This window comes from Microtus oregoni, unplaced genomic scaffold (genome assembly GCF_018167655.1).
Source record: "Microtus oregoni isolate MIOR12 unplaced genomic scaffold, Mior012 000007F_ref0000211, whole genome shotgun sequence".
Taxonomy (NCBI): domain Eukaryota; kingdom Metazoa; phylum Chordata; class Mammalia; order Rodentia; family Cricetidae; genus Microtus; species Microtus oregoni.
Genome location: NW_024543066.1, coordinates 13645001 through 13665483, shown reverse-complemented (window position 1 = coordinate 13665483; position 20483 = coordinate 13645001). Strand labels below are relative to the sequence as shown.

Genomic DNA, 20483 nt, shown 5'->3' with positions numbered 1-20483 from the left:
TTTCCTTCGCGGCCGCATTGAGAAGAAACGTCCCTTCCTGAAGCTCGGGGAGAACCCAGAGTCCCGCGTCCATAGGGGACAGGGCCAAGGCTGCGCGGGGGAAGTTCTCCGGAGCCCCGGAGGTGGCCTGAGGGGAGAACGCCAAGGCAAGAGAGGTGTCCGCTTCTCCGTGACTGTGACCTCTTCCCCCGCCCCCCCCCCCCCCCCGCGCACGTGCTCGCGGCCGGGGAGAAGGTCCAGCCCGGCCGGTTGAGCGAGGCGGTGGCGTTCTGGCAGCCCAGGGGCGCATGGAGGCGCCGAGGGGGGCTGTGCGGCTCGCCTGCGGCGCGGGGGAGCGCGCACGCCGCACCTTGGCCTCCCCGGGGACCCGGCTGGCCTCTCCCCGCACTTCCTGCCCCTGGGCTCCCGGGTGCGAGCGGCGAGGCGGGACAGGTGTAGCCCGCAGTGGCCAGCCGCGCGTGTAGGAGGGTTGAGCCCGCTCAGCTGCTTGGAGTTGACTCGCTGCTCCAGGAACTCCTCTGGCGGGGTCGGCGTGTGTCACTTTGCAACACAGAGGCCATCGCCTTGGGCTGTCTGAGCGTCCGCTGGGGACGGAACCCTGCCCGCCCAGGCAGGGTGCAAAAGCTCGCTATCCTTGGCGGGCCGGGCTCTGGCTCCTGGACTTAGGCGGCTCACTGGGCCCGCGCCAGCGCCTCCCCCATGCTGCTAGGAGCGTCCTGGCTGTTGGCGTCCAAGGCGGCGGCCACTACAGCTCGGAGCGACGAGGGCGACGACAGGAAGGGTGAGCAGCAGCAGGAGGCCCAAGCGAGGACTGACGAGGACATGGACGAGTCATCGCTGCTGGACTTGCTGGAATGCTCCGTATGCTTGGAGCGCCTGGATACCACGGCCAAGGTGTTACCATGCCAGCACACCTTCTGCCGCCGCTGTCTGGAGAGCATCGTGTGCTCGCGCCACGAGCTACGCTGTCCCGAGTGCCGCATCCTAGTGGGCTGCGGTGTGGACGAGCTGCCCGCCAACATCCTGCTGGTGCGCCTGCTGGATGGCATTCGCCAGAGGCCCCGCACGGGCACCAGTCCAGGGAGCAGCCCTCCTGCGCGCCCGGGCCCCAGTACGTTCCCGGCGCTCGCTGGTGTTCCAGGAGGTGCGACCAGCAGTCCCCCGCGTTCCCCGGTCTTTCTTCCAGCCGCGGCAGGCAGCTCTACCTCCAGTTTGTGCGACGTGGCGTCTAACAGGAGCGTGCCAGTGGCTAAGGTAAGAATCTACCCCAATGACATGGCGTCACTGTGTGGGAAAGTGTATGCTTGTGTGCACGTGGAGTCATGGTCAGAGGCTCTTCCGTGGCCTACTGGTTTGTTTTATTCTTTAACAACTTCTCTGTGTTCCAGAGGCTCTGCGTAGCTTTCAGTTCCCACTTAAGCAACTCTTGGCTACATCCCGCCACAGCACCTCCTAACCCTTACCCCAAACTTCATGTGGACATCTAAGTTGCTTTCCAAGTGCTTAGAGCACTGTGCTCACACCTGCCCCCATGACCAGTTCATGTGAACCATCCTCTCACTCTCACTAGGTGGATATGCCTTCTGACCTGCCACCCTCCACCACTTCCATTTTGACTAGGCCTGGTCCTTCAGTCTATCTATCTATCTATCTATCTATCTATCTATCTATCTATCTATCTATCATCATCATCTATCCATCCATCTATCCATCTATCTATCATCTATCTATCTATCTATCTATCTATCTATCTATCTATCTATCTATCCATCCATTCATCTATACTGACTCTGTGTGTATCTGTCTATCTATTTATCCATGTATCCTGACTGTATGTATTTGTATATCTCTCTCACACTTTTTTACCCTTCCAAATCCCCAGAAACAACCATCTCCCCCCTACACCTCTGGAGTCTTCCTTCTCGCCCTCAGGTCACCAGTTGGGAACTTACTGCTTATTGGTCCCCTGATTCTGATCGCTGACAGGGAGCTGATGGCCTCGTACCTGATTAACTGTCTGCTTAAGGTGGACAGGGCAGAGGGCAGAGTGGGCAGACCTGCCACAGAATGACTACAGCTGTCTCCAGAAGGAAGAAAGGAGTTTGCGTAGAATCACCAGGAGCGTGCGGTCCTAACCTCAGGGCTTGCGGCATTCTCTTGCCAAGCCTGGGTCCTCTTATGGTCTCGTAGGTAGGGTTGTTTTCCCACATGGACTGTTGTTTGAAATATTCATTATTAGATTTTGTACACCTGCATTGTATAGACTTTACTACTTTTGTTTTAGTTGAAAGACTTCTTTCTGGATGACTAAATATGAGTTTTCTGTGGACTGGGAGAAAGGTAGTCAGGGAATAGTCCTTCCTTCTTAGGATCGTCGCTGAGGGACCAAAATTTAAATTTGACTCTAGTTGTGGCTGAATCCAGCTATACTAACTCCATTAGAGGCTCAGAAGCTTTTCGTTCTTGTCGTTGTTGTTTGTAATCTAATATTATAATTAAAGGTTTTTATTTGCAACATTTGTTGGTTGCTTCCTCCTGCTTCAGTAATTATGTGGGCTTTGGAACTATGACTCCTCTGAGATGCTCAGGTGCTTTGATGACTGCCAGCAGACCTCGGTCCAGCTCACCTTGAGGAGTGAGGCTGGCCTGACGCTTACCCGGAAGCCTCTGATACAGGAAAGTCACAACCTCAGACAACTCCTGGGACCTTACTGCTGTTCAGTGCGTTCTTTGGGACTTGTCCCTGAGGCGGAAGCTTGTAGCTTTAGCAATAGTGCTTGAGTATGAGGAAATCGTATTTGGGTCTTTACGATTTTGAGATGTTGGAGGTTGATGTTCTGGATGGCCACGTACACCACGGTTTGGGATGTCTGCACTTCTGGGAATTTGAGAACGTGTCTTCTTTGTGTATGTCACCTTGAATGCAGGCTTTCTTTCAGTCGTCTCAAAAGGACCAAGTTCAGGTTTGGGGGGAAAGTTAGAATGAAGTCTAGTGTTATTTGGCCGTGTTCAGAGAAGAAAGTAGCAGAGGCAGAGATTGCAGTATTTGGAGCTTTTCTTCATTGATTTTTTAGTAGTCACTGGGTTTCTTCTTGGTCAGTCAGAAGCCGCGCCTGCTGCCGTCACACTACCACTGTGGGGAAATAGTGTTAGGTCTCGATGAGCAGTCTAGGGGACCGTGATGGTTGTGAAAGAGAAAGGGGCTGAAACTCCATGTTATGTAGGTGTCAGCCACCTGTGAACATAGTAGGCAGAGACCAGCTAAAAACTGCCTCCAAACAGACTCTCGGTACTCCACTGTCCCTAAAATTTACATTGATGCTTTCTAGTGAGGCTGAATTCTGGATGTGGCTGCCTGATGTTATTTAGTAAATGGATACTCATCCCACCGCTTAACAAATGCCAAATTTGACCTAATAGTAACCTTAAATGTCACATTTCCCCCTTCTTGATTAGAAGTTCCTCGGATCTTTTGGGCTAGTGGAGATATGTGAACCTTTAAGGTGTATACATTGTGGACAGGTATCTACTCAGCCCATCTGCATTCTTAACTCATTTATAGCCGAATCTGGGGACTGCATAGGGTATAAAATGCACTGAAGTTCTGATTGGTTTCATGCACAGGTCACAAAATGCTTTGCGTGGAGTCTCGGTTGTCTTCAGCATACTGGGGAGTTCCCTACCTGACAGATTTAAGATGACTCTTTAAAAAAAAAAAACAGTTACTGATGCTGCCCCTAGAAATGTTGTACCAAGTTAGAAGTGCCCATTGCCTAGTTTGGGATTATTGGTTTCTTTATCTGCTGCTAAATACTGTTTCCGTGTGGCTTCTTAAAGTGCTGTTGAAGAGTCTGGCTGGAAAGATACTATAAAACTATTGAAAGTTTTATAATGTGTGCTAACTTTCTCAACCTAACTTGTTTATTGTCTTGAAAGTCTTGAGAGGGAACCCCTTTGATATCCCAAACCGTCAGCAACTGGGTTGTGTTAGGACGGTCTAAGAGTTTTATGAGGACTGGGGATGTAGCTCAGTGGTACGGCACATGTCTAGTATGCCAGAGACCCTGGTTCCCGTCCCTTGCAATCCAACAAACAGAAACAGGAAGGCAGTCAGGCAAATAGGGATTCTGCCAGAAGGGTATTATGGTTTCAGATTGAATCATTTAGAGATTGAATTTTTAATATGAAGGATTTAGTAAAGACTTAAGCATATGATAATTCCTACTTTAACAAGTGCTTTTATTTTTGAATATTCTTTGCTTTTGTTTGGACATATATAGAAACTATCAACTAGTTATATTGTGCCTATCTATATAACCTGTCTTGGTCTCTCGCCATGAACCTGACCAAACTGAGTGGGAAAAGAGAAGTATTCTAGCCTCTTTAGGAAGCCATTACAGTCACTGCCTGGTGTTTGTGCAGAACTCTGTGAGGTTGGAGAGTAAAGATGCTTTCACAGACTTACACATTGGGGGAAGTTTAACAGTACCTTTGATGACATAAATGCGGGTTCAAGGGCTAATAACATAGGTTGCTTATATTGCGTCTTCCTTTCTGCCCCTCCCCTGTGCTGGGGCTGGAACATATGTATGGATACGGTGCCATGAGTTTCCCCGCGGTCCTGTACTGTATATTTTTCTGGCTTGTTGTTTCTTCAGCAGTGAGACAGGGTCTCATGACATCCAGATTGTCCTTGAATTGTTTACACGTCTAAGTGTTACTGTGAACTCACCCTCTGCGGGCCTTCACCTCCTGGGTGTGCTTGATTCTGAGAGAAACCAGATAGCCCGCACGGTAGCAGGCGGCTAACATGAGAGCGTTGACCAGGGTGGAGGGTGTCTGAGGTGTCTGAAATAAAATTCACCTGATCCCTAGTCATCAAAGTTGAAGAGGTTGTATCTTTCCTTTTTAATGCTGCTGAGGGCTGGACACAGTAATTCTACCGACTGGATGGAGAAGTGAGCCTTTTGTGCCCCACGGAGATTGATATCTAGGTGCGTCACCTGTGGTAGGCTGTGTCCTCCAACCACAATCCTTTACCTCTCTGTTTGGCAAACGGTCAGCCATGCCGGAATAGACATGCTTGGATTCTGAAAGGAGCCAGATACCCCATAGGGTATCAGACAGTTGGTGACATGGGAACGTTGCTGTAGTTCCGTCTGCCCGGGATACTTTGACTGTGAGAAAAGCACTTCAGAGGCAACAACATTTGGTGCTGTGTTCTTAATAGTGGTTATTATTAGTGAGCAATCCAAATTACTCTTCACTGAGCACCTATTGTGTGTCGTGGCTTGTACAGAATATTTTATCTATTTTTAAAAAATGTTTTGAGACACAGTTTCACTCTGTAGCCCATGCTAGGCATGAACCCTTAATCCTCTTGCCTCAGATTCCAGAGTGCTTGTGTTATTAGGTGTGTGCCACCATGTGTGAGCTCTCTCTTCTTTCCTGCAGCCCTGTGAGGTCGCCAGGAACATAGGTCAGAAAATCAAGAAGGTAAAGCTTCCTTCTGCTGAGTGACTTGCTGTTAGCAGGATACTGGAAAGATGAACTTTAGCCTGAGTGCCTCGCTGGCTTTGAGGAATCTGGCTTCAGCGGCATCTTCTTATTCCATGACAAAACTAGCTAATTGATAGACACGGTCCCAAACAGAAACAGGAGTGACCTCTTTATTTGGTTCACCCCAAATTAAACAGATGCTCTTCAGGCTATTTCATCGACGTGGGGATTGTAGAGCATTGTGGTGGCAGGAGTGTCCCCTCATTTTTTATGGTTTGAGCATAAGTGACAGCAGCCCTGCACAGATCAGGCTGAGCAGTCCATCGTAAAAGCCACACATGCCCACCCTGCTTTGCTGCTGAAGTCTCCCCTCTAGCCTGAAACCAGTTTCTGAGAAAGGCGGTGGCTGCAGGTGGCACCTCGGTGCGACGACAGCCAGATCCAGAGAGAGGAAGGTTTCTCTCCAGTCTCTAAGTATACAGGCAGAGTGTGGTCTGGACACCGTCATAGACTTCCCTTGTGTCCTGGGACTGGTGCTGTACTATGGCATTGCCTCTCACCGCCTTCTCTCAGAGCTGAGGCCCAGGAACTCCCCTAGGGCTTGTGGTAGTCCTTACTGAAGAAGAGGTAGGGAAGGGGACTCTGGAGCCTAAGGAGGGCACAGGTTCCAGGTGCTCTAGCACAATAGTTTTAATTCTGGCTTCCTTAATTTCTTGCCACCTCTCTGTGGACAATTAGGTTACCCACATTACCAATGAGGTGTTCCTCCTGGGGCCCTGCTAGTGGGTCTGTTGCGTATAGGAACCTAAGTTAGGGGTGCATGTGGAGAATTATTTGTGCTGTGCACAGGGGAATGAGAGAGAAAGAGAGGAAGGGAGGAAGGGAAGGAGGGAGGGAGGGACGGAGGGAGGGAGGGACGGAGAGAGAGATCATACTTTACTTTTAGATTCTAAGTCATCTTGTGTTAAGGAGATTTGGTCATGGGCCCTCAATGAACATCTAAGCCCAATGGCTATTGGAGCCTGTTTCTTGTTTTTCACTGTTCCTGCCCAGTTTTATATTTCTTATCACAGACTGTGTCCCTGATCTTTATAAGCATCATTAAAGTGAAGAAGAAAACCCCAACGACACCCCCCCCAAAGAAAAGGAAAAAAGCAAGACTGCCATTTGCTTTAAGGACAGCAGGAGAGGACCATTTTGCTTAGTTGTGGATCCAGCTGGCTGTAGCCGCTCTGAAAGCAAGCTCTTCTCCTTGATCTGCAGGAAAGAGAAAGCTCTGCAGTTGCCTGGGACCGAGCAGCCCCCATGGTGGGTGGGGTCGAGGGGATCTGTCCCATTGTCTTCTTCTGCGGCCCTCTGAACAGGGTAGAATCGGTTCTCAACTGTATGGTTGTTTCTGATGAGTATTTTGGTTCAGCCTGCATTTATTTTCTGTCCCTTCCAGCCAGCACAATCTTATTCCAGGCACCTTTTTGAAATAAAATATCAGTGAACACTTAGCTCGGTGAAAGTGTTCTTCATTGGGGGTCTCTGGAAGAGGCCAAGGTCAGTTTTTTATCAGGTTTGCTGTGCTTGGGAGAGCTTCCGATTTACTGAAGGAGAAATGCATACTCCATGGGCATTCTATTGGAATTTTAATTAACCTTTAAAAATAGGCTGTCGGGCTGAAGGTGTCCGCAGCAGTGAGTGACTCAGGAGTTCTGTTAGCACATTGCATGGCGGCCCCTTAGATCCTGAGAGAAATTCAAATGGAATTCCGAAAACCTAAATGAAATTTGGATTCTACTACAGTTTTGTAGTTCTGACTGTCCTGGAACTCTCTCTGTAGACCAGGCTGACCTCGAACTCACAGACATCCACCTGCCTCTGCCTCTCGAGTGCTGGGGTTAAAGCTGTGCACCACCACTGAACCTGATCCACCCGCGTTCTCTTTACGCTCATTTTAACTGTCAGTGGCTTATGTCTGCCTAGAGATGGAACTGTTTGTGGGCACCTTAAACAGGCTACATGTAGTTTGTGTGATGCCTCTGCTTTCTATGTGTCTACACTGCTCTGATTCGCTGGTTATCTGTAAGCACGAACTACTTCATGGAATGTATGTGTAGTACTCACATGAATTCGTGAGTTTCATATGAGCCAGGGTCTGCAACTCTGATCAATAGAAGTAGGAAGAGAGAAATTAAAAACATCATCTCCCAAGGGCAGATGCAGTATCTTCAGAGAATAGGAGACAGGTCCTCAGCAGTGCACAGAAGGAGGGAGGGCCAGCTTCAGCAGCGAATTTGCAGTATACTAGGCATTTGCCTGTATAGAGGGTGGACAGGAGGTGCCTGGGATAAAAATATCGATGTTTATTTGTAATTAATTGTATTTGTTTCCATTAAGTTACATAGCTGGGTATGTAGAGGAAAATACGTGCCTTTATCTTTCTCCCTCCCTCCCTCCCTCCCTCCCTGTCCCCGCCCCCCTCTCTTTCGTTCTTATCTAGCAGGAGTTTTTCCAGTGCTAAGGATTTATCTTAGGGCATTGCATATGCTATGCAAAGGGTTCTTTTCTTTGGTTTAACCAAAGACAGACCCAGAAGTACTAGAGAGAGGAAAGGAAATTGGGGGAGGCTTTGACATAGATCAGATAATAGTAAGAAGGAATAGCAAATGTCATCAGACACAGTGAGTTATAATCAAGAAGATGCTTTTGTTGCAAATATGGTGTCTCCTACAGGTTTGCTTACCAATGATGCTGTTGGATTTGAAAGGTCAAATCATTCTTCAAACAATTGTTACCCTCCAAGGAAAGCTCTTGGGAGGCCTTGAGCAGTCACTGGGAAGGACATGTTATCTTCTCAAGGCCTTGCCCATGTAGAGTATCTTTGCCCAATGAATTCAGTGAGAAGACACAGATATTTATTATGCAGAAGTTTATGGAAATGCATAGCGATGAAGTGGTGGTCCTTCAGCTGTGTGTGTAGGAGGAAAACAGAGGCTTAGACGTTTTCAGTGTCAAATAATCCCTGATCTTGCTGTTGCCAGGACTATAAAGCTGTTTTAAAGCCTAGCATACTCTTCCTCGTGAGGCAAAGTGACAAGCAGATTCTGAGTCCTGTGCTGGCTGGTCCTATGCCAACTTGACACAAGCTAGAATCATCCGAGGGGAGGGAACCTCAATTAAGAAAATGACTCCATAAGATCAGGCTGTAGGCAAGCCTGTAAATATTTTCTTAATGAGTGATCAAGGGGGAGGGGCCAGATGATTGTGAATGGTGCCATCTCTGGGCCAGTAGCCTTGGGTTCTGTAAAAAAGTAGACTGAGCAAGCCATAATGAGCAAGCCAGTAAGCAGCACCCCTTCATGGCCTCTTCATCAGCTCCTGCCTCCACGTTCCTGCCCTGTTTGAGTTCCTGTCCTGACTTCCTTTGATGATGATTAAATGTGGAAATGTAAATCAAATAAACCCTTTCCTCTGCTTGCTTTTGGTCAAGGTATCTCATTGCAGCAGTAGAAACCCTAAGACCAGTACCATTCACAAATTATATTTTCTCTTGCATTAAATTGCTTCTCTTAGAGAAGGGTCAGGACAGCCTCTGGGTAGGCTCTAATGCAACCGTGGCAGGTTTGTTTTTGGAGCTATATGGATGGGAAGAGCTCAGGGCTGAAAGGCAGTGCTATCAGTGCTTAATGTATACACATTTGTGTTCATGGGCAGGTAGAGGTGAGTCCCATATCACTGCTTTAAAGAAGTGGAATTGTTTATTGACCAGAGGGAGAGTTGTGAAATACTAAACTGTTTTCACATCACTCACAGCAAGGCCCATAGAGAGCACAGACGAACAGAAGCCTTCGTACTTCAAGCCCTGGGGAGCCCCTTCGCTGACTATTGACTCTCCAGCACTGTCGTCATTGTAACCTTTGTAGGACATATATTTATGTTCAATCATGGTGCATATGATTGGTGTTTATGTCTGGTATGCAAGCTTGGTTGTTCCCGGCCAGCATACATGGTCAGTGGTCATGTTTGGTATGAACAATTAGTGCTCCTGACTGATGTGTAAGATTAGTTGCTCATGGTTGAAAATCATGGTTGGTGTATATGGTTAAACCACGTGATTGGTGTTCATGGTTGCTCTGTTGTTCATTGTTGTATGTGGTTCCTGCTATGATTGATACACATGGCCAATGCTCGTGGTTGTATGCATGATCGAAACACATGGTTTCTATGTGTGATTGTTGTATGTGGTTGATGATTCTCCTGGCCACAATGTGGTTGGTGCTCATGACTGGTGTTTGGGGTTGGTGCTCCTGCTTACTGTGCGTGGTCATTATATGTGGTTGATGCTCATAGTTGGGTGTACATGGTTGACGCTTGCAGTTGTTATCTGTGTTTGGTATCCATGGTTGGCATCTGTTGGTCCTCATGATCAGTATACATAACTGTTATGTGTGATTGGACTGCTCACTTCCCTTAATTCCACTTTCAGCCACCGACTCTTTACTCCTTTGTCGTTTGTGAGCCATGATTTTGCTTAAAATATCTTTGTATATGGATGTTCCTTTTATTTTTGTCCTCCAAACATCAGCAACCTATTTTTCCCCTGAATTTAGATGTTGTAGAAAATACCTGCTTGTCCCCATACGATTAATAACCAGTCTGCTAAGTGTGGTTGGTGTTGGCCATGATGGCTCCTTTGTCTTCCCAAACTAATCCATGAGTCCTTTTAAACAAATCAGCACCAGAGCTGGCCCCATGGACCACCTAATGCCTTTGCTGCTGCTGGTAGCCTTGTGGGCTGAGAAGCCCTCCTTCTGACTGCCCTTCTGGGATGAGCAGGTCCCTTGGTGGTAACTGGGTGGGTGTGGGCAATGAGAGGCCAGTGCCATGGCAGGGCATACCTTATGTGGCCAGGAGCCAGGCAGCTTTGTGTAAGAGGACCAGGACTTTGTTTTTACTTTTGTCATTCTTCTTTCTGGGCATTTCTGATTCCATTTTAATTTCCGCGGGTTGTTTGTAGTGCTCTTTCCTCATTTTCCCCTTCTGTGGGCTGGCTGCTTTTCTGGTACCTAGCTGCTCTGTGGCTTTTTGAAGTTAGCAACTTCTGGGTCCCTCCCTGGAGGAAGGGCTCACTAGCTAGTAATCTTATGATGTTGGATGTCCTTCAGTGTATGTGGTGCTTTTATTGGTTGGTGAATAAAGCTGTTTTGGCCAATGGCTTAGCAGAGTAAAGCCAGGCAAGAAATCCAAACAGGGATATATGGAGAGAGCAGGCAGAATCAATGAGACATCATGTAGCTGCCGAAGGAGAAAGATGCCTGAACCTTACTGGTAAGCCACAGCCTTGTGGTGATACACAGATAATAGAAATGGGTTAATTTAAGATATCAGAGCTAGCTAGAAATATGCATGAGCTATCGACTTAAAAAACAGTGTTGTAATTAATATAGTTTTGTGTGATTATTCGGGTCTGGGCAGCCAGGAAACCAAAGCAGAGTCCATTTACAATCCTATTTTAACCCTCACACGTTAGCCCTTCTCCCCACTACGGTGAACTGGAGGAGAGCCAAGAGCCTTGTGTGACTTTTGAGCCCTGCTCAACTTCTCCAGTGACAGGGTAGGCACTGGAACCAAGGACTGCTGCTGATCCCACTGGCATTCCTGCTGGCAGGTTCTTCATGTTGTCGACTGTGGCTTGAATTAGCCGCGGGTTCTCTGTCATGAAGGCTAGTGTGGATCTAGGGTCATGGCCCCAGGAAAGATGGGCGATGACTTGGGGATTACAATGAAGTTTGAGAGAAGGCTTAATCATTTTATAAGTCCTGACAGTAGCAAGAGTGGGTGGGAGCAGGGAGAAGAGGGGTTTGGAGCAGCCACTGAGGTCATGTCTAGCACTGCCAGGGGGGACTTGATCTCCTGTCATGCCTGCTGAGCATGCAGGTGGCTCCCTGAATGACTCCTTAGGTACGCTTATCTGTGATTGCCTCTTCTCTATATCCTCTATTGGTGTGTGTACTCTGGCTTTGGTGGCCCTCTAAGATGCCACCGAGCCTTCTGGAAGTTCTAAATCTCAGTTCTGCATAGGCTGCTCCGCAGCTGCTTGGACAGCCATCCACTGCCCTTCCTGTTAGGAACCGTGGTGTTCCTGGTCTCTTCTGGGTGGATTTTTGGTAGCTCTGAGACTTGGTAAACTCTGTGTTCCCATTTCTTTGACATCTTCCTTCTCCCTACTAACACCCTTCTTCTTGTGGTCTTTGATTCATCCTTTAAAAATTCCCATGTAATCTGGAGAACTATCTTAGTGATGGAGCATTTGCCTACCATGTGCGAGACCCATCCTAGCACCCCCACCACCACCAATAAAAACATTCACATGAATTTTCTCTTCTAGTCAGAATGTGCTGGGCAGAATAGAATGTTATTTCAGCATCACACAGGGGGATATTTGACCAGACTTGGAACAAGATATGTCTCCCATGACTTCTCAGAGCTCGGTGCACCCCAGTACCCCATGCACATTCACTGATAAAAGCTGAGCCTCCTGGGGCTCTAGAGAGAGAACAGGGATGCCCGATGGGCTTGAAGACTCAGGGTGAGCAGGGAAGTGTGAGCCAGCTCCTGGTTCTCTGTAGAAAGAATGGGCTCCATAGAGTCACTGTTGTAATTAAAAAATGGGGGGTGCAAGAGAAAGATGCCATGCAACAGAGTTCACATGGAGGGGCTTTTATTAGGGGAAAGGGATCATAAAAGGGGGGAAGGGGAGGGGGACGACTGGCTTCTGGGGAGAGGAGCAGTAGAAGAGGAGAGAGAACAGAGAGGAGATGGAGGGACGGGGAGGGGAGAGAAAGAGAGAGAGAGAGAGAGAGAGAGAGAGAGAGAGAGAGAGGAGGTGGGCAGGGCCCTATTAAAAGGGAACATAGTGAATGTGGACAGGAGCTGCTCTTAGTGGCTGCAACTGTCAGGACTCCAAGGGCAGGCCAGTGCAGATGCCTGAATACTAACACTCCTCCTTTTTTATTTATTATAAAAAGGTAAGGTGTTAGAGGTTGCATGTGAGGCAGGGGTGAGACTGCTTCCTGCTGACCTGTGGGTGCCGTTCATTTTGGGGGGACCTGGGAAAGCTGGGGTGCTGGCCATGTCCTGAAGTATCTGACTGTTTCACTTCACTGTCCAGGCTCCGTGGAACCATCAGGCATTGGCCTGGAGCTGGAAAAATGCTGTTTGAGGTAGATCCAAGTTGGCTCCCTAGGGCTTAGAGCACCTGATCCTTTTCCCATCACCCCAGCATCACCTGGACATGTTTGATGGTCTTAATGCCTCCTCTCTACAGACCTAGAGTGAGTCTCTCTGTCCCTTAAGGGGTGTAGTGGTTGGCACCTTCCTGGAGGTCTTCAGAAGAAGCTGATGGGATGCTCGCTTCTTGGAACAGCAGCCATAGGATGGTGCTGAAGGGTTTGCTGGAAGGAAGGAGGCATAGGGAGATGGTGTGGCTCTGTGAGTTGGAGCTGCTTCAGGGCACTTTATATTTTTTGATGGGTGGTATCAGGTCTGCATTGATGGGCAACTTTTCTCTCATTAGGGCTGCAGGAAGATTAGTTCTTGGCTAATCACCCCAGTTGGCTGCACGTACCAAAGAATATTAGCTCTGCGTCTGCTACTTGCCATTTGCTATCTGGTTAATAGATGTGATAAGAAGTCAACACTTGAGTGAATTATTTTGTAGCACGAAATGGGATGCTAAACATAGTGCTGTAAATGTTCCAAAAAAGATGCCTTGTCAATTATTCAAGAGGGGCACATCAAGGTCTCATCGCTTGCTATTGATTGCTACTTTTCTCAAAAAAGATTTATTTGTCCACTGTTCATCGAGTGACCTTTCTAGTATACGTCTCTGCTTCTGGGTTTTATGGCACCTGGTTTAGTAATATGAATTTCTCTTGTAAATATTTGGAAACTAATAAGCGGTCTTTAGGTAAAATGTCCAGCATTGGAGTCTGACCTATTTATTGTTCACTTCATCACTAATACATATCAATATCACATACCTCTACACATATGCATATACATTTACAAGTATGCTTATGGTTTTAAGAAGCTAAGCTTATCGTTAGTGATTGGCTTGGCAGTTCACATATTTGAGTAAAAGCTTCGGGGAATAGATGAGTTTTGCTTATCTTTCGGTTTGCTTAAGATGACTCAATCCCTTAAAATAGATTGTAGGTAAGATGAGTTGGTCTGGGTTGGTTGCTCTGTGTATGTATGGGATCTTAGCTAGAGGAAGGGACCCTCTGGCCAGGTCATCTGCTGTGCACTTGTTAGTTTTTATGTATGTCTCTGCGTAGTGCGCACACTGTGTTGTCACTGAGGTTGTGGCCCTAGCTTTTCCGCCTGCTTGCTGTAGGACTTGGAGGTGCTGGCTCTCCATAGCATCTGCTCCATCCCACCGTACCACCTGTGCAGAGCATGCCGTAGGTCCAGAGGGATCAGTGCATAGTACCTGTCTTGAGCTACAGCTCCATTAGTCACCATTGTTAGGCTTGATGTCAAGAGCCCATTGCAAGCCATTACAATGAGGGTTTCTTGATGGCACTTTTCTGCCGTTCGGAGCAGATTGTCAAGACGTGATAGCTCCCGCTGTGTACAGTCGCACGTGCGGGCCCGCCGCTCCTCCGGAATGAGAGGAGGGTTGAGTAATTGGCTCTGGGGAATATTGTTGCTGACTGGTGCCATTTGGATGAGTAATAGACCCCATTAGATCACAATAAAATACTTGATTCCGTGTAATTAAAAATGGCATTAGTCAGGCAGAAGCTCCAGCATTTAAAACTGTGAAGAGGGTAATTTCAAAGGCTGCACAGTACGTTCGTGATTGAGGCACTGCATAACCTAGAGGGTCTGCATCTCCGAGCGACAAGACGTGGTCATAGGCAGCCTGGCAGGGCAGCTGCTGTTCATCTCGGCTCACATATTTGTAATGAGCAGCTATGGCAGTTAAAAATGTTTCTGATGAGTTCACAGCTTGCGGAACAGTTCTGATTTGCAATTTTAACAGAAAAAGAAGTCCTATAATTTACTTTTTGATGAGTAGGCAGAACCCAGGAGAACATGGCAGCCTTTATTTCCCTGTTTGTATTTTCTGCTTCAGCTCCAAATGCTTTCCTTCCTTCTCTCATTTATTCGTCGATCCTACCTTATTCAGACACTCGGGTCCAGCACGCTACAGGAGTTGGACGACACTGGAGGACTCCGGGAAAAGGCTGCAGCCAACCTGGACGTCCTCTGCCTTCCTGCAGCCTGGTCTCCTGTAGATCCCTTGGCTCCGAGTTGAGAAGCCTTTGGTTTGCCACCAGCTCCATTCTGTTTAATCAAGAGCCGAGTGTCTGGCACACAGCTTCAGTTATTAATACTCTGCTATTAATATTCATATTGACAGTCATTTGCACTTCTAAACTGCTTTCATCCCAAAGATGATCACATATCCTGTGAGCCTTAGATGAACGACTTCTACTGTAGGCATGGGGCCCTGCAGCAACGCAACCTCTTTGAAGGGGGCTCACTTGTTCAACTAACAAGTGTCAGGACAGCCCACGTGTTGTAGGTCTTTTGAAGATGTCTTCCTTATCTGTGACCTGCCACTCATGGTCCACAGTCATCTTACAAGTGTCTCTTCAGCCCTACAAGCCAGGAATGAACCCCAGTGGTTGGATTAGTTTCTTTTCTGTTGTTGTGATGAAACACCATTACAAAGGCTTAATTGAAGGATTTATTTGGGCTTCTGATAGATGCCAGAGGGTTAGGGTCCACAGTGATGAGATGGTATCACAGCAGGTGGCAGACATAGTGGTTGGAACTGGAAGCTGAGGATTCATATCATGAGCTGAAAACACCAGGCAAAGAGAGCACACTGGGAAGGACACGAGGCTATTGAAACCTCAGAGCCCACCCTGCCCCAGTGACACACTTCCTCTAGCAAGCCATGCCTCCTGAATGTACCCAAGTAACTGCACCAGCTGGGGACCAAGTATTCAAACATCAGTGCCTCTGGGGGCTATTCCCATTGCTTGTTCCCACAAGCACTGTGGTGCCAGCCCCACTGCAGAGGACACGGTTTGGCTAGAACTTATGTCCTGCTTGGAATCTGGGGCTCTCTAGACGTTGACTAAAATGTCAGTAAGCACACACACAGACATACACAGACACACACAGATGCGCGCGCGCACACACACACACACACACACACACACACACTAAATGTAATGGGGATATTTCACAGTGAACTTTTTTTGTGCTCTAATTGTACTTAAATTTAGATTTCAGAATAATAAGGGATTTCTTTTTGCTGTCATTTCAACTAATTCGAATATATTTATATGTCTATATATTCTATATAACTATACTTACTATGGTCAGATACCTGACAAGAAGCAAGTTAACCGAAAAGAAAAAAGCTATTTATTTATTTATTTTTTTGTTTCTGGTTACAATGTGAGGAGATAAAGTTTGTCATTGTGGGGAAAGTGTAAAGGCAGGAGCATGAGCTCGTCTTATTTAGACCAAGTCAAGAAGTGAGGCCAGAGTATAAAACCTTGAAGCTTAGTTTCAGCAGCCTACCCTTCCAGAGAGGCTCTACCCCTGGGGTTCCTCACTTTCCAAAACAGGAGACCATGCATTCAGACACGTGGGCCCTCAAACTTCAACATTCTGTCTTTGGCCCCATAAGCTCAGGACTGTCTCACAATGCAAAAACCCACCCATTGCAGCCTCCAGATTATCTCCATAGACCTTAACAGTGTGAGAACTTTAAAATTTCCAAGTATCTTCTGAGACATAAGGCAATCTCCCCCAGGGATGGAGAGGTGGCTCAGCAGTTAAAAGCACTGATTGCTCTTCCAGAGGACTGGGCTTGATTCCCAGCACTCATGTGGTGGTTCACAATTGTCTGTAACTCCAGTCCTACGGGATCTGATGGCCTCAGATCTGGCTGATGCCTCAGACTGGCATCTGGGGCACCAGACACACAACGGATGCACAGAAATACGTGCAGGCAAAGCATCCATACACACAATGATAAATATATTTAAAAATAACTACTAACATTCTTACTCCAAAAGGGAGAAATGGGGGCATAGCAAGGAAAGATTAGCTCAAAGCAAAACCACTACACAACAGGGTAAGCATCACATCCTGTAGCTCTGTATCCAGTATCTGGAGTTCATGATGGATTCTTCTGGGCGGCTCTGGTCAGGCTTCAGGCAACTGGTGAGATATTCCCTGTGATTGGGTGAGTAGAGATTCCCCGTATTTACACAGAGCCAAGCAACACTGATCTAAGCTGCAGGAGGCCTGGGAAAGTCAGTATAAAAAGACCATTTATGACTTGCAGAGAAATTGTAAGAGGTCATAATTCTAGCAGATGTCATGGGGAACATAGGTAGGACTTAGCCATACGAAGGAATGACAGCATTCCAGCCAAGGGAGCAGCAGGCACAGAGGCCTAGCATCTTGAGGCACTAGGGGACACTGAAGAGCCATTGGAGTTGATCAGAGACTACAAGGAGGGATATCTGGGACCACTGATATGAGATGTATGCCTTAGACCTGTCTGTCTCCATGGCAAAATGGCTGCACCCTTTACAGAGATGAGAGGCTCACCTGGCTCACAGTTCTGGAGATCAGCTAAGGAGATCAGCATTGTCTGGCTGCGTGTGCTGTATTATAGCGTGTTAGACAGCATTAGCAGTGCCTTTTGTAAAAGTGGGGAGCAAGCTGGTGAGACGAGACTGAGCATGTGCAGGTAGCCTTGCTGTATGATAACTGGCACTCGTGGCAAGGAGCCCAGCCTCTAAAGGCCTGACCTACCTTAGTGCGATGAGTATTGGTTCCTAGTGTGGCGCCCCAAGACACAGTTTCCTCCCAGAATACCCAACCAGCAAATATCCACAATCTACTTTGTTACATTGGGAAGCAAGCTTCTAACACGCAAATCTTTTGGGGACAAAACAAATCCTAAGCTTTGTGCCACTCCAGGCATGCCAGTCTTCCAGTCTTCAACCTGAAGGCTGGTGGAGTTACTCTGTTTATGAATCTGACACTCGTTGGTTCATTAAAAATAATTCTGCTAAAAAGTTTTTTTTTACCCAAAACAAGAATTCAACTTATTAATTCATATAGTCTTTCTAATAACTCTGTGATATAGGCACTGTGGCCTTCCTCATTTTGAAGATGGAGGAAGTTAGTTACAACCATGGACAGTGGTCTGGGACCTGAGCCAGTCTGACTCTGGCTTTGGCACTGGCTCCATGTTGCTTATGGGATTGGTGCTTGATCTCTTTTCTCAAAACAGAAAGCTGATTGGCAAGTTGGGCTTGGCATTTAGTTCTGACTGCTCCGCGTGCGTGTGTTACCCCCTTACAGCCTGTCCAGGGGAGAAAGAGAAATAGTTCATTCTGCCTTTTACCGCACTGTAAATATAAACGTAAAAAAAAAATGCAAGTGGGAGAGTTTTGTAGCCACATGTGTGCGTGTGTACATGTGTGCACATATACATGTATGTGTTCATAAAGAAACTGCTTACTTCAAGGTATTACTGAGGAAGGGGCAGGGGAAGTAAGGTTACATCTTCCCATGCGTGAAGTACTGATAAAGATTGATTATATTCAAGCATACGAGTTCTAATTAATATGGAAACCAAGGGAATACAAGTGTACTTGGGAAAGTGGTCCCTGAGTTTCTGTTTTTTTTTTCTTGTTGAGTTTTTGATTTGCACAGTGTAAGGATCTGTATGGAAAACATGCACAGTGGCCCACAATCCCAGCAAGCTTGAACCTTTCTCATCCAGACACCTCTCTCTGTGCCATCTGGGGCTCCTTCTCCTTGGATTAAACATCAGAACCAGCCCAGATGTTTGTAGAGTTCAACATTTTGTGGTCATGGAGACAGACTGAATGGGAAATTTTTTTCCTCCTTGGAAATGTAGGCCTACATGTTTCAGAAACATTTACAGAAACCTAATGGTTTAGCAGGTGTTCAAATAAACCATCTCTTGACGGTTTGAATTCTGATAGGATAGGATTAAAGCTGTGTAAATAATTTGAGATATTTCAGTATCCCTATTAGAAAGGGTAAAGAGAAACAAGTAAAATTGATCTTAAAAGTGTTTATTTCACTTCTGAACCCCAAATCTTACTGTGTTTTCATGAAAGCACTATAAAACTATTAATAAGTTTTCTTCTTCATCCTTTCTTCCCTTCTATTTCTGAAGCCGGTGAAGGGTTTTACACTCGTGGGCCTCCCTACTTGACGTGCCCCCTTCTCAGTACTCAGCAGTGACACTAAGCCAGTACAGAGTGTGGCTCTGACAGATCAGACCGTGTCGCATGCCCTAATACAGTTCTGATGAGAGCATCCTCCTGACGAGCCTGGTAGGCCCTGCGCCTGCACGGTGTACTCTCACAGGGTGTATAGGCAGCAACATGAAGCTTCCCCTGATTTCTGAGCTGTCGTCATGATAGACTCTGAAGACGACTGCAGGCATTTGGGGCTGAACTTAATGCAATAAGAGCCAGGAGGGCTCAGGGAACACATGCTGAGTAATTTGTCTGAAGTCAGAGTGAGCATAGTTTCCATCCCCGGCTGATTCTTTGAGTCTGCTGTGGGAAGTCATTGTGCTGACAGCTCTCATCAACAGGCCCTTCCCAGGGGCCTCCATGGGCACCAGGTCTAATTATGCTTTTCTCCTGGCATCTTAATGAAGGGCACCAAATTTAGCCTTCAAGTTCATGTTCCTTCCTAGAAGAGACACTTTTTGTCTTAGAAATGAGCAGTTACAAACCTGTCCCCTCCCAGCTGTCCATTTTCTGAGGTGATAGTTGGTACCCGTCATTGTTGGAGATAGATAGTTCCCCAGTTTAGGCAGCTGGTTCCACCCTAAAGATGACTTCGGTCTTTCTACGTTAGGTGTGCTGTTGTCTTTATGGTCCTGGAGAATGTGGGGGAGGTGCCCTGCCCTTTCTGAGGACTGTTTGCCATTTCCTTCATATAGTGATCTTCATTAACTGACACGCAGAGTGAATTTGACCAAATAATTTTGGGCTCACATTAAAAACAGATACGTAATAACCTTATTCTGTGGGACTGGTGTCCCGAGGGTAGCATTTCAGAGATCTGGACAAAAGCTAATTTACCGGAAGCAAAGGAGCATCCGAAAGTTCAGTGCATGGAAACTGCATTTTTGCCTTTATTATTTCATATAGTGAATAATATCAGATTTATGTTTAATGTGATAGGGATTGATATATTCTTTCCATAGCAATATTCAGTAAAGAATGTTCCACTATTCAATCATTGGAAATCCAGTGAACAGAGGCCAGCTGGAGTGGATGTGTCTGGGGAGGGGTCCTGGAGTGTCCCTATGTAAGCCATATATCCCCCACTTTCCATGTATGGGATCTCAGCTTTTTCCCCACGATGCTTCACAGTTCTGTTCTTCCAACAAATACCACCCCGTTTCAGACTTGAGGAGTGGCCCTTAGCGCTGTCACCCCTTTCCTCAGATGGAGACACTGGCCGTTCTGCTAAGGTTGACACTCTTGAGTTGATATGCCCTGAGAAAAGAGGTGTTGAAGCCATAGCCAGATGACAGCCTGGAGAGACAAGACTGTGACGACAGGCGGTGTGTGGGGCCTTTCCCTTCCCAGGGTGGGATGGAGGGGCTGCAGCTGACCATAGCTCGGGGGAGGAGGTGGAGGGGGTGTGAACCTCTGTGCTGGCCCTGAACCTGCTGGAGGGCCCAGACCAGAGGAATGCATTCATCTCAGATCAAAGAAACTAAATTCTTCTCCCATATTGCAGAGAAAAAGCTAAAACTGTTTTTCCCTCATAGTAACTTTTGAAACAGAAATCATAATTAGTTGATGTTTAGGAAAGGGAATTGTGCAGATGTTGCCGCAAATTTAGACAGATTGGTGGTATTAGAAAGGAAATAATGAAAGTATAAAAAG

General features: G+C 47.0%; 1 protein-coding gene across 1 annotated transcript in view; it reads left to right on the top strand.

Annotated features, from left to right (window-relative positions):
- Window positions 1-468: 468 nt before the first annotated feature.
- Sh3rf3 (SH3 domain containing ring finger 3) overlaps window positions 469-20483 on the top strand; it is a 260865-nt gene continuing 240850 nt past the window's right edge. Inside the window, exon 1 of the mRNA XM_041656365.1 lies at window positions 469-1254. Within this exon, the coding sequence (XP_041512299.1) occupies window positions 700-1254 (555 nt within the window). The 5' untranslated portion in view covers window positions 469-699. The remainder of the gene's footprint in view (window positions 1255-20483) is intronic.